Genomic DNA, 14,885 nt, shown 5'->3' with positions numbered 1-14,885 from the left:
AGAATAATGGACGTTCGACGATTTCTACCTATGTTTCATTATCATATAAATGACTTCTTTCTGGCTGAATAATGTGATATTCTCGTTGAATTGTTTAATAGATTTATTTAGTGCTTAATTGAAATTGACTAGAAGATCACACTAAATTAAAATGCAGAGAGTAAGAGTCGCTAAGATCTTATTATCCAACAGAAATTTAATTATTCCGAATGTTTGAAACAAAAGTATTCAGTTTATTGTGTGGCTGATAATCTTGCTCTAATTTAGCAGTTAGTATTATGCTAAACGTTTGTAGTTTGGGAAGAAATAATAGAACGATATTTCGACGCAATTCGAATCATGTGCTAATAGTTGGTGCATTATGGAGTAAAATATATAATTTAACAATTTAAAACTTCTGTAGTCCGTAATTGTTTTAAAAGAACGCAATTCGTTTTGTTAGTTAATACAAACTTAAGGAACTTACACAAATCTTTAACACGGTAGAAGCGTGGCAATTTAAAAATAAATAAATACATAAATAAATAAATTAATTAATTCAAAAAAAAAAAAAAAAACTAGAGAGACGTGGTTTCAAGTTTATTTTTTCTAGTCTGATAGTAAGTCATACATAAAACGATCATGATATATAATGGATAGCGACTGTTTTTTGTACTCTACACTGACAATGTATTATAAAAATTAGAAAACTAGTTTTCAAAGTAGAGAAATTTAATGCTTTTATTACTAGATACGCAACAACTGTCGCCTATAAGCAAAGTTGCCCTGCCATTCGTTTTTTAAATGCAAAAAAAAAAAAACATAAATATCTAATTTTATGTCAAAAAGTATTTTTGCATGACCTAGTAAGCTGTAGTGACAACGATATTTTGTTACTGATGTAAACCCGTGAATTAAGTTAATTATTTATAACTTTATTTCAAACGATAGAAATAATGTTTTTCTTTCATTTGAAGTTGAGGGATTATTAGTAGAAATGGCCTATTCAAGATGTATTCCTTCCTCTCATTTTTTCGAACAATATTTATTTCTTTATTATCAACAGATAATTAAATCTTTTGCAAAATAAAATATTTTCAACATGTCCATGTGTTCCGTCTCCCTCATAAACGTACATTACTTTCCTTGTTTTTCCCATTTTTTTTGCTTAGAGAGGAGGTTTAGAAGTAATGGTGTGGATTCATGGTGGATTTCTTCAATTTGGGAACGGAAACGAGCCCGGCTTCAGCCCAACTCCAAAACTCGCTCAAAAACTAGGAATGGTGTTTGTTTCTATGAACTACAGGTTGTACACACTTGGGTTTATGGCTTTGGATTTATTATCGGATAACATCATGACTGACTCCCGAGGAAACTACGGCTTGTGGGATCAGCTATGTGCGCTGCAATGGGTAAAGGACAACATTAAAAATTTTGGAGGAAATCCGAGAAAGGTGAGTTTATCCATGACAAAAAGTAAATAAATGAATAAATAAACGAAATGAGATTCACTCTGTAGAAATATTAGCTCAATATTTTAACACGTACTGCTTATGTTATCACAGCAAAACTAGTAGTTCAATTCTGGCTGAAATAGCAGTTTAAGAGATACATGAGAAAACAAAAATTAATATTGTAGCTCAAAATTGTAAATCACTTAGATGCCCTTTTTTTACAAAGTCACTAGTATACGATTTTTTTTTCACTTGTGATGCTTAATAACACAGTTATTTTTTAAATTTTATTTATTCTTTATTGCTTCCGCACAGATGGAATTTTCAAAAAAAAAAAGAGTGATTTGCCTTTTCATACACACGTTTCGGGGTTACAAGGAACGTCGTTTTCCAAGCGAAAGAGGTAACCTTGCGGATAAAAGACAAAATCAAACACTTTTTTTTTGCCAAAGGTTACAGATAGACAAGAGTGACAGCTATTTAAAGTTTCTATGTTAGAGTTTAGGATATTTTATTTACTAATTGTTTCACTTATCCATACTATTAAAATCTGTTCGTGTCCGTCCGTCTGTCTGTCTGTCCATCTGAAGATCGATCTTCTCGATAACCGCTGCGAATCGAGAGTCGAACGAGATACCGATTAATTCGAAATTTTCCAAAGAAAACAATAGCACCAATCTCATAACCGTACGACTTTAATTATCGGAGATATTAATTAAAACGTCAATTAACATTACGTTATCGGGAATATTTCTGTCTTTCCTGATGCCACTTTGCGTATGAGTGAGCAAATAAAATTCTAATAATTGTTTTAAAAGAGATTTTGTTGGCTGCTGTCGAAATCTTAAAACAACGTTTTCATCTAGAATTTTACGTTACATTAGTTTTAAATCGGATGCTCCTATAAGGACATAGCCTTTATTTTATCGTCTATCTTCTTTTTTTGTTACAGCCAACGTTCTTAACTCTTTTCAGCATATGAAAATTGTTTCATTAGCTATGTTTATTAATTGTAGTCTAAATTTGACATTGACCGGCCTCATATTTTGGTAAATTTAGTATGTGCGACTAATTATGTTTATTTTGTTGGACTTTTTCCCGTCACATGGGTGAGTTTTCGAATCGTAATAATCTCTTTTTCTTTCCTGTTTTAAACTTTGAAACACATTTGGTACCGTTAAAAAACACGTTAAATTAAGATTGTTTAAATTTCTTTAAGTGAAACAGCATTGAACCAAAAAAGATTGTTTTTAAGGATTTGAACTAAAGCTTTATTTGAATCTGATGACTTAGTATTAAATTAATGCGTATTGGTATTTATTAAGCCTCGGGGCTTTAGTTTCACGTAATCAACCAAACAGTATGTGTCATTTTATGTAAAAAGTTGATCGTAATTATACATAAATATAGTCTTCTAATTTCAAATATAGTCTATCAGATGTAATTCATTTAACGTGAGCACAGATTATAGTTGATAATGCATATATTTTCATCTTTTGCGCTAATTGAAAATACTCATACCTTGTTTCACTGATAACTATGATTAACGTTAATGAGATTTTTGCCAAAAATTTGCTCTACTGGTGTTTTTAAAACATTGCATTACGCGTATTTATTTACTCTTTAATGCTATAGAAACTGATATCAGAGTAATACAAAAAAATCAACTGGACATCTCTTTCATTTTTAGGTAGCCCGTGCAACGCCGGGCACGTAGCTAGTCCATACTATGAAAATTTGTTCGCTTCCGTCAGTCTGTCCATCTGAAGATCAATCTTCTCGATAATCGCTGCAAATCGAGAGTCGAAGAAGATACCGATCGGTTCAAAATTTTTCAAAGAAAACAATGGGACCAATTTCGTAATTGTACGACTTTAATTAGCGGAGATATTAATTTAAACGTTAATTAACATTGCGTTATTTAGGAATTTTTCTTTCTTTCCAGTTGCCCTTTTGCATATGGGTGAGCAAATAAAATTATAATAATTGTTTCAAAAGGGAGGGAACTGCTGTCCAAACCTTAAAACAACGATCTCATCTAGCATTCTATTTCAAATTAGTCTAATTTATATTTTATTCTATTATATAAATCCTAAAACTACTCCTTAAAACATTTTTTTGTTTAAAAGTTTATTGTAAATTAGCTTCGTTTCTCTTTTATTATTAGAAATAATTTTTATTTCTTTCTGTTGCCCTTTTACATTTGTTTTAATAAATAACATTTTAACAATTGTTTCGGTGGGACTGACGTCATTAAAACAATCAACCTGATTAATAGGTTGCTCTATTCGTACATAACCTTTAGTTATCGTCTGCCCTTTTTTATATTTTTCTCAGCCAAAGTTCTTAACTCGTTTCAGCACATGGAAGTAATTTCTTTTGTTATCTTTATTTATTGTAGTGTAAATTTTTCATTACCAGCCTCACATTTTGGTAAATTTAGGATGTGAGAGTTAATTATTTTTATTTTGTTGAACTTTTCCCCTTCACATGGGTGAGAGTTTTCAAAAATTATAATAACTTTCTATTTCTTTCTTGTTTTTACTGTTGAAATTTATTTTGTATAGTTAAAAGAACACGATAAATTAAGATTGTTTCGATTTCTTTAAACAAAACAGAGTTGAACAAAAAAATGTGCTTTCAATGATTTTAGCTAAAGGTTAATTGGAATATGATGACTTGGAATTAAGCTAATGCTTATTTGTATTTTAAAGTCTTGATGCTTTAGTTTCACGTAATCAACCAAGCAATAGGTGTCATTTTATGTAAAAAGCTGATTGTTAATGTACATAAATATTTCAGACATAGTTTATCAGATGTAATTTTGTTTAACGTGAGCACAGATTATAGCTGATAATGCATATATTTTCATATTTTGTGCTAATTAAAAATTCTCATAACTAATAAGATTTTTGCCAAAAATATGTTTTACTGGTGTTTTGCAAACCTTGCATTACGCGCATTTATTTATTTCTTAACGCGTTAGAAACTGATGTTAGAGTGCTACATAAACATCAACTGGACATCTCTTTCATTTTTAGGTAGCCCGTGCAACGCCGGGAACGCAGCTGGTTTATTTAAAAAAAGTTTTCAATGTCAGCTGGTTAAACAAATATCGCACTTCCTGTCAAATTTTTTTTATGAAATGTTGCAACTTCACCATATCAATGATTTACAATATTTGTGCTGGTTTGCCTGGACATATTTATCATTAATTTTCAATCAATGTTTAATAATTTCCTTTTTTAACTAATAATGTTACATTTCTGTTACGTAGATACACATTGAAGACAATTTCAACAATGATATAAAAGAAACTGAAACCATACATATGCATGCCAAAATCACGTTACAATTGTTTTAAACATGATCTATTTCTTTGTATAAACAACATAATTTTCGCAGCTGTATTTCAAAATTTTTAAACGTATGAGAATAAAGAAATCATGTTTAACTGCCCTGAAATGTTTGCTCCTTCTCATTACTTTAATGACATCTGTACTGTTTTACACCATTTAAAATAGAGCTCAATGTTTTACCAATAACTTAGCTGCATCTTACAAACTTACCTACAACCATGTTACTAGTTATGTGTGCCACGAATTCAATGACATTTAATAAAAGCACCATCATATTGGTGAAACGTATCACCGATAAGACTGCTTCGGCTAAAATTTTGCTACGTTTAGTTTATGTCTTGGAGAAACATTGATTTTTTTTTTTTTTTTTGAAGTGTGCAGCAAAAATTTACTTATCCTTTTTTTTAAGAAAACAAAAAAAAAAAAAAAAAAAGGATGACAGGTAGCTTCTATCGAAAGACGTTATCATATGGACAGTATCATATGGATTGAAACTTTTTTGTTGTTTCAGATGCTACCTTGAACGCAGCCAGCTACAAAGTGCGCAAAACAAAGTGTGCACCCATTAACCAAAACCGTAATTTGCCTCATGGAACTGAAAAATAAAAAATAACCCCTATATCTTAGGATTCTCTATTCATTCAATTTAAATGACATGATATAATATTATGTTACATTTGACTGTAATATGATGTATTTGTATACTCATCTTTTTAATAATAAAAATAATTGTTTATTGCCGTCAGAATATTCCTTTAGAAATAAAACGCATGATTTTTACAGGTAACCCTATTCGGACCTGATGCTGGTGCTGCAAGTATTATGGCTTTAATGGCTTCTCCCAAAGCCCAAGGCCTCTTTAGATCAAGTTGGCTTGTTGGACCAACAATGGTTTTTAATCGGAGTTTTGAAGAAGTTAATGTTCACAACAGAGGATCGTTCGTTCCGAGAACGTTATGTAAAGATGCAACGTGTCTAAGGATGAGTCCTGCTCAAGATGCCATAGCAGCTCAACTGGGAAAAGACGATGCTTCTTTTAGGATACGTGATCAAAACGATTTACCCATTCAAGGCATTTTTCCAGAACAGCTCATTGTGATGGATGGTAATTTTTAAACATGATGTAATACAATTCTCCTTTTTTAAGATAGGTTTTAAAATATTAAAGATAGAGCAGTAGGGCTTTTAGAATTCACTACAAGTTACGTTGTAAATGTCCTAAATATTATCAAAGTGAAAATCTTTAGCATATTTGCACCAGTTGGTGAGGGAACAAGAAAAAAAAAAAAAGGATGTATTTTTAGTTACGTTGAATAACTGCAACCGCTTTTCTGTCGTCCCCGTTACTGGTGAAAAAGATGAAGTTTCCATTTTGATCACTTTTTGGTGTTATGATTACATAAATATTGCGATTAAAAAAACATTTACTGTAAAAATGCCAATTGTTTCTTAAAATAAAAAAAAAATAATTTGAATTTTGTCATCTTAAATTCAAATTATGTTTTTCGCAATCACGAGTGTCTGTGTGTATATGTAAGCGTGTGTGTTTGTGTGTGGAGGGTATGTGTGTGTATGTAGGCATGTGTGTTTGTGTCTGTGTGCATGCATGAGTGTGTGGGTAGTTGTGTGTGGGGGGGTATGTGTATGTGTGTGTAGGCATATGTGTTTGTATCTGTGTGCAGGAATGAGTGTGTGGGTAGTTGTGTGTATGTGAGTGTATGTGTTTGTGTGCGTATGTGTTTGTGTATGTGTGTAGGTGTATATATGTATGTGTGTATAGGTGCGTCTATGTATGCGTGTAAGTGTAGGATATTGACGAAACCTGGAGAGGGTTTTCGCTAGAGGGGCTGCATCGTGAGGACCCGGTCGACGGTGATACTGTGCAGGGTGGTGGTGGGAAAAATGATAGGACATCAAAAACAGTCAAATGAAAGCAATAAGCAATCGTGATTGCTCAAAAAAAAAACGTGACAACTTACTGTAAATAATTAATAACAGAGCCGACTCCGTATGATTTTTAAGTAATGCATATTTTTGTTGAAATATTTATATTTTCTCTTGTTTATTAAAATACATTTTATAATAACAAATACACACATACTTTTAATTAGATCTAAAATGCTTTATTTAGATTTTATTGAAGCAAAAATGTCTACTGAAACAAGTTTTAATATTTTATTTTTTTTATAGCAAGAATAAAAAAAAGCTGCTTCCTTATGCTTTTAATATTTTTTTATAGGGGAGCTTTTAAAAATTCCACCATCTTCAGCATTTAAGGATGATGACATCAAAAGTATCCCTTTGCTAATAGGTAAGTATAATGCTACATTTTTCTCATAATGTAGTAAAATTTAAATGATTCATGCAGCAATTTTTAAATCACTATCTTCGTTGACTATCGTTATGCTTTTGTTCGTTACATTTTAAGCTTGAAAATACTCCAAAAAATATATATTTTCGTTTCTTCACTGTGTTCAGTTTTTCTGTGTAAATCAGCTTTTTTTTTAATATGTTTACAAAATAAGTGGCGCATACTCTCAAAGTATGTTCTTATCATTATTATATTTGTGAGAGCCTTTCAAAGAATTATTTTCTTAAGATTATTAACTAAGAAATGCATTAGTTCCACTCGTACTACGATCTGAATGTCTAATTTTTCCGATGTTGGACACTTTCTAAACGAGTGGCACCCAATCTTTCTTTTTTTTTATACCGGGCAAGCTTTTTTAATCAAAATAATCTCGCAGTCCTGAAAATGTTTTAATGTATGAATAATATTTTTCTAAAAACCATAGGCAAACAAGGAAATGGGATGCAATTTGCAAATAAAAAATTGTGGTTGATATTGCTGCATATTTGTTTTATTGATACAAAGTTTTCATCTTTGTGTTTGAAATTGATTTCTGAATATCAGGCTTTAAATTTTTAACAATAATTCATGATACCAAGTTGTGATTATTGGCTGTTTTAAAGGTCTCAGAATATGTTTTTCGAGTTTTAAAATTGAATACAACAACGTGCCACACGGCCGAACTACGCAGGCCACTTATGGTCCCCGAGACTGTAAATTTGCTATCAGTGTTCTAAACGTATTGCATCTAGAAAAAGTTGAACAACTCCTTTTTTAAACGTAAGAGAAAAACTACGACTATTTTGTGTACATTCTTATTTATGTATTATGTTTACATGGTTTTCTTAGGATCTGCCGCACAAGCTGTGGATTTTTGGCCTGGTCCAGATGATCTATCAACGTGGACATGGAATCAGTACAAGAAATACGTAACTACAAGCTTAGACAGTTTTGGCTTACAAGTGAGCCAATTGGCATTGCAAATTTACAATGGAACATCATCACATACAAAAAGTACGTGACACGTTTATTGTGTTTACGTTTGTTGTTAACTATAGTATGTTTGTATCTTGATTAAAATTTTATATATACTTATTTATTTTATATATATTTCTTTACTTATTATGACTTATCAAATTTCTGCAGTAATGATATCGTGAAATACGCATTAAAAGTTTTTTCCTTTTTATTTTAGGTGGGAAGGGGAAGAAATCTAACAATATTAATTTAACTACAAAAGATTAACGACATTAAATTAACAACAAAAATGAAAAATATAACCCCGACATCGGTCAAAAATTAAAAGTAGCTTTGAGTACGGCTTCAAAGTATGCAGCGATCATTTTGTGATCTTCACCTAAGAACTATGTGCAATACAGAGTGTAAACGATTTTTTTTTGTTAATATTGACATTTTCTTTTGCTGAACTATTTATTCTGGTAAACGAGAGGCTGCGTTTCTGGACTAAGTGATTAACAAAATCAACACGAATCATAGTTCGTTTATGTGAAGTTAAAGGTTAATAGCGAAAGATGGTGAGGTTACACTGAAAAAATAAAAATATGGGATCAGTTGTAGCTGTCGTGAAAAAGATTTTATGACAAGATTTAACAACAAAAATTTTGAAAATTTGGCTATAAAAGAACTGCATAATTTAGACTATAATTATGTTGTCTACATCAATAACTGAAATACAAATGAAAGAATTCAATACTAACTTAAATAATTTAGCGTATAAAACAAAATAGACCATTTACAAATGTCTGAAATTTAGTCCTTTGATAAATGCCGTGGTTGTTTTCATTTCTTTTGAAACAACAGATATGGTATATGAACACATAATGCGGGAAAAACAAAAGTCACAACTTTATGGATGTGACTGGTTCTTAGTCATTGTTCACGAAAATCTCTCAGAAATGTTGTTCGATAACAAAACATCAGCCCCGAATTTCATGTCAGTCAATGCAGATAAAAACGTTTTCGGCGAATAACAAAAAAACATCAACTACCGTAAAACTTGCAATACGATTTTTTTTAAAAAAGCAAAAAATACACAAATATATTGAATTTTAAAATAAAATTAATCTTAAATTGTTGCCAAGGAGAAAAATTAGGTGTGCCACAAATATTCGGGTTTTAGATAGAAAATGGATTTAAAATTAATTATTTTACATATAGCTTTTTTTTTTAATTTAAATTTTGCATACATGTTAACGAGAAATTAACTGAGATTCTTGATTTTTTTCCCTACTTTGCCATTCTTTTTTTTTTTGTCACCAAAAAGAGTTAATGAACTTCGACCTCGCTGGTTTGCCCAAAGTTATGCGACTCCTAATTTCAACGATCATATAATCTGGCAGTTTTTTCACTCAAATGAAGAAACAATTTTCACCCGTCATATCTTGACACGTCATTTTCAAGTTATTATGAATAATCTTTTAAGAAAATGGAAGCTTGCATTTGTTTCTTTTGTGTGCTAACACTAAGAAAATAGTAAAGAAAATTATATAGTTTTCCTCGCTAGAGTTTTGTGAGCTGTAATATGTCTACGAGAACTGCCTTAAATATCGAGAATATCATAAGAGATAATTAACCCTCCGTTTTTAATTCCTTTTACGACGCAAAGAAAGTATTGTATTCGCGAATTTTTTCTTCTTTTCTTCCAAAAATGGGTCTTATTATCCATTTTGCTCGTCCCCAAATAAATATTGTGTTTTTTTTTCTTTTTTTGTTCGAGTCGACCACACGCGGATGTATGCCTAAGAACGTAGAGCCACCCGAAATATCCAATTTGACGATCCCCGACTTAATTGCAACAAGTTTTCTCGTTACGTCCGTAAGTCGGTGTTTATGTGCGTATTTGTGTATATACGTATCATAACTCATAAACGGTATGTCCTAGAAAGTTGAAATTTGGTACGTATACTCCTTGTGGAGTCTAGTTGTGCACTTCTTTTGGCTGTATTAGGATGTTCCTAAGGTGTCTTTTACACCTTTTTTTTTGGGGGGGGGGGAGTCATCGTTAATTTCAATGCAAACTCAAGTGATGTTATAGTTTGGCAAACACTTAGCGATACATCTCTAAGCTTTTGGTGGCCAAGTTTTTTCGCCAACTTGACGACACATTTTTTTTGGCCACTAGGCCATTATTGGCGATATTTAGAGAGTTAATCACTGAATCACATTAAAATGTCCAGTGCTGGGAAATTAATAAGTATTAAAACGTTTTTTTTTTAATTATTTTTATTTATTTATTTATTTTTTGCTTCAGTTTACAACAAACTTGGTGTAAAAACATTTAAAATGTTTCTTTGCTTACTCAAAGGCACTATTATCATTAAATTGGCGTCAAGGGAAGTCATGTGTTGCACACATCAGCTATTTTTCATTATTTCTTAAAATGCATGCCTTCATATAATGATTCCCGACAATGTTGTTGTTTTTTCTACTAGATCCTGGTTTTACTGCGGAATATCTGTATACTACTATGGTATCTGACATTCGACAGTCCTGCCCTGTTAGCAGATTGGCAAACCAGTTTGCAATGCTTTCCCGAGCTCCAGTCTACCGATACACACTAACGGAAAGACCATCCAGTCCGGTATGTAAACGTAAGATTGTTGCCATCTGATTTAAGTAGCATGCCCTAAATATTCCTTTCATTGTATTGTACAACAAAAAAAGGATTGCCAGTACTTGTTTTATAATACAGTAACCCCTCGTTATATCTTGTTTGATGCGAGATAACAAAAACGAGCCATATATCCGAAACCGCGATAAATCGAGGTCATAAAAAGTAACGATTTAATTAATGTAAGCATTAACTACAAGTGATTCTATGAAAATATTAGTTTATTATCATATCAGGACGATTTTCCTAATATAATCAATAGGAAATTTTTGAAAAAAAAAAACATGTTTTTTGTTTAATGGCTAAATATGAATCAAAAGTTGTAAATGAAACTATAAGGGACTAAACGTGTGAAAAATATGCCAGTTTTGCTCATTGATTAAACAAAGAAAATATTTTTTTTTCCAAGAAATATTGAAAACAAAATGTAAAACAGCATTTCTGAAATTATTATATATATATTTTGGAGAAACAAATGGTAACTTGGCCAAATTAATACAGAAAAAAAAACCCGTCAGATTTAGTGTTGCACACTCATGAAAATAAGTTTTCTACTTAAAAAATGCTTTTTTTTTTTTTTTTTTGCAAATAAAATTACTTTTTTCAGTAATTATGAAAATATTGTTGGGAAACTGTAATTGAAGTTGTTCAAAATGCTCTGCCTGAAGTGTAAGGTTCGAAGTAATCCTATAAATGATTCGAATTTTATGATGTAAAGTTAAAAAGAGATGGGAACGTTTAGGAATATTATTTTTCCGCTTTAAATGTGCACTGCTTTTATAAAAATAATTTATTTTGTATCCCATTTCTGACGTAGCTCAAAGTAAACTTTAAATGGGTGTAAACTGCGTGGCATTATAAAACTAGGCTAGTATTGCATGTTAAATGGTTTGCACAGATATTATTGCTTAGTATTTGAATATATATACATTTATTTTAGAGTTAAACTAATTAAGAACGAGTGGGGAAGTTTATAGAGAAATTGGGATTCAAAGTTACTCTGTATAATTAGTATGATTAATTTTATTTTCTGCCTCATTTTACAGGGTGACAAAAAAAATGACACACATAATACATTATAATTTTAATGCTGATGAAAATATTAAACCAAACGCCACAATTATTATGAATACATTATGTTATATTTAGAAAAATTCATAGCGGCTACATTTCATCTTATTACAAAACTTTAAATGTGTCTCGAAGTTTTCGGCTATGGACCGCAACTCATTTACTATTATTTTATCCCAGTCCTTCCATTAGGATTTCAATAGGGATGCCAAAATGTTATGAAGTTTAGCACACAACCTTGCCTCCAAGACCTTCTTGCATTTTTGAAAGCGTCAGCAACCCCAGTCTAAAGGTTTGGGGTGGGATACCTGCTAATTAAAAAATACCACTTGATTCTGCAAATCAAGCGATTAAGATACATAAATAAAAAACATATCACAAACGCATTTTGGAAGATGTTGTCTTACCGTGGTCTCAAAAGATCTTTGGGAAACAAAAGATGGATCTTCCAACAGAATTCCACACCTGCACACAGAACTAAAGGCACTCAAGACTGGTGCAAGTCACATTTTCCGGACTTCGTTGGAGCTCTAGAATGGTCACCGTATTCCCCAGATTTGAAACCAATGGATTATTCTGTTTGGTACATCGTGGAGAATACGATCTTGCACCAACTCAAGCGACTTTCGCGCATTTTGCAGGTGTGAAATCATTTTGGAAGGTCCATTTTTTTTGTTTTCAAAGACTTTTTGCGGCCAAGGCAAGATAACATCTTCCAAAATGTGATTTTTCCACTGGTACATATCGCACCCAAACCTTTAGACTGGGTTCGTTGGCGCCGTTCAACAATGCAAGAAGGTCTTGGAGACCATGAGGTCTGTTAACTTAAAAAAAAAAAAAAAACTTTCGTATTCCTAAAGAAATCCTCATGCAAGGCATCGGATAAAATATCGGTAAATGAGTTAAGGACCGTAGCCGAAAATTTTTTGACACGTTTAAAGCTCCGCATTAAGGTTAAAGATAGCAACTTTGAAAACTTGTAAATATATTAGACGAAGTAACGTTCATATTAATTTTGAAGTTCTGTTGCAATAATTTCATTGGCATTAAAGCTATGATGCATGATGTGTGTCCAAGATGTGTTTTGTCGTCCAGTAATTATGTCATTAAAACAAAATATTGCTTTGTTCTTCGTAGATTAAAGTAATGCAATTTCTTGGTTTTCTTTTTTTTTCTTTTCTTTTTCTTTCTCTTTCTCTTTTTTTTTTTCTTTTTTTGCCATTGCAAGAATAGTTTATCCATCAATTAAGTAATCACAATTGAGGCAGTAAAAAGCAAAGGAATGTAAGTGGCAGACTTAAAAATTTGAATGGTAGGTGAACCTCTCCTCTGTCTTTGGTCAAGAGATAGTACTAGTAGTCCTGGTAGGTGCTGTTATACAGCATGATTTAGAAAAAAATTTCAATGAAAGCCTACCTAGGACACTATCTTTAAACGCGTTTTACTCAAAACTTGAGAATGTCCATTTACATAACTTTGCTTCTCACTGCCTCAGTTGTTCTGCCGAAGGATTATTTTAGAATGCAAATCGTATGAAATTTGAAAATCATAATGTTGAAACGAAATATCCTGGTGACAGAAACATATATTTTATCAAAAGACAAAACGAAGCGTTGGATAACTTGTTTGGCAACTTTAAATAGGGGGGGGGGGAATCACTGTAGTGGATAGCAAACATTTTGCTGCAGATTTTGAGTAAACAGTTTCTTTCCACGAGCGGATGTTTTTGAATTGAGAGCTGTGATTTTTTTATTGATTATTTTTTTATTAGTTTGTAAATACAGAAAGTCCACTCTGCGCACATGTAAAATTTGCTATAACACACGTTTAGGGAATGCTGGCATCTTAATAGACTACTGATGCATAAACTGCTGCGTAGATTTAGCAAAAAGCGTAAATTTTCTCCGTGCACTGAAGCATACATTGAAGTTTGCATTTTTTTCTGTAAAATAATACGAAAGAGTTTTGTGACTAGAAATATTTTATATTTTTTATAAGTCAAAACGGAACTATATATTTGTTTAAAAGTGCATAAGTAGCAAACATGGGAAGAAAAATATTAATCCAGACGTTTCAGACAGAACCTACGGTAATAGACAGAAACTACGGTAATAAGCTAACTCCGTCAATAAGCTAACCATAAGGTAATTGCATCAAAAACTATAGTAATGTTTCAGAAAACTACCAGTGCAAAAACATAGTTGTGGTTGTACCTAAGTACTTGTTATGAATTTTGCGTGTGCTTCCGAGAGTTGAGGAGCAACGCTAAAATTATCTGTTCTTTTTGGGAAGTATGAACATTTCTCTTTAGAGAAAAACTTTTGGTGCTTATTTGGTTTACGCTGATAATAAAACACGAAAAAAGCGTATAACTCGCACATGTCCCTATTATTAGTATGAGTTCCAAACGAATTTCTTCAAAAATTTCAAAGCCAATTTCTACATTTGCTGCCCTTTACCCTCTGACAGCAGTATAGCTGAGAAAAAAGAGGGTTTCATTCTATGTTTCTTTTAAAGATACTGTAATGTATCCACCGCTTAAGCTGTATTCGTTAAATAAACCTTGTTATTTTTGACGCTTCTCTCTACTTAAGTATACCAATTAAACAGTCCAGTAGCAGAATATTGTTTCCTGCTTGTGTCAAACTATAGGTTTAAGATACTTGGTACAATATTAAATAATTTCTTTAAAAAACTATACTTTGTGTTTCAATATTTTTTCTTGTACTTGTTATTTCAAACGAGGTTCAATTTTAAAAAAAAAAGCATTTTTTTGTGTATTACTTACGAGTCACAAGATTACTTGAAATCGTATCTAATAAAAGTTTCCCACTGCAAGTTTTTTACTGCTTTAACTCCTAAAATTTCGCACAGACACTCAAGTACCTCAAAAACAGAACTTTGAATAGAAACTATTGTAAGAGATAGGGGTGGATCTTGGTAAAAAATAATGTATGCACATTGATCCTTTATATATCTAAATTGGAATTTTGCAAGCTTAAAATGTCTGATTTCTTTATTTTCCATTATATTTTCTAAAT

General features: G+C 31.6%; 1 protein-coding gene across 1 annotated transcript in view; it reads left to right on the top strand.

Moving 5' to 3' along the window:
- The window catches only part of LOC129234640 (para-nitrobenzyl esterase-like), a 213,782-nt gene that overhangs the window by 196,246 nt on the left and 2,651 nt on the right, over positions 1 to 14,885 (top strand). Inside the window, 5 exon segments of the mRNA XM_054868676.1 lie at positions 1,152 to 1,433; positions 5,576 to 5,897; positions 7,032 to 7,103; positions 7,992 to 8,156; positions 10,595 to 10,743. Coding sequence (XP_054724651.1) covers positions 1,152 to 1,433; positions 5,576 to 5,897; positions 7,032 to 7,103; positions 7,992 to 8,156; positions 10,595 to 10,743 — 990 coding nt within the window.

This window comes from Uloborus diversus, chromosome 1 (genome assembly GCF_026930045.1).
Source record: "Uloborus diversus isolate 005 chromosome 1, Udiv.v.3.1, whole genome shotgun sequence".
Lineage (NCBI taxonomy): Eukaryota > Metazoa > Arthropoda > Arachnida > Araneae > Uloboridae > Uloborus > Uloborus diversus.
The sequence above is the reverse complement of the archived record's forward strand: the minus strand, read 5'-3'. Positions and strand labels throughout refer to the sequence as shown.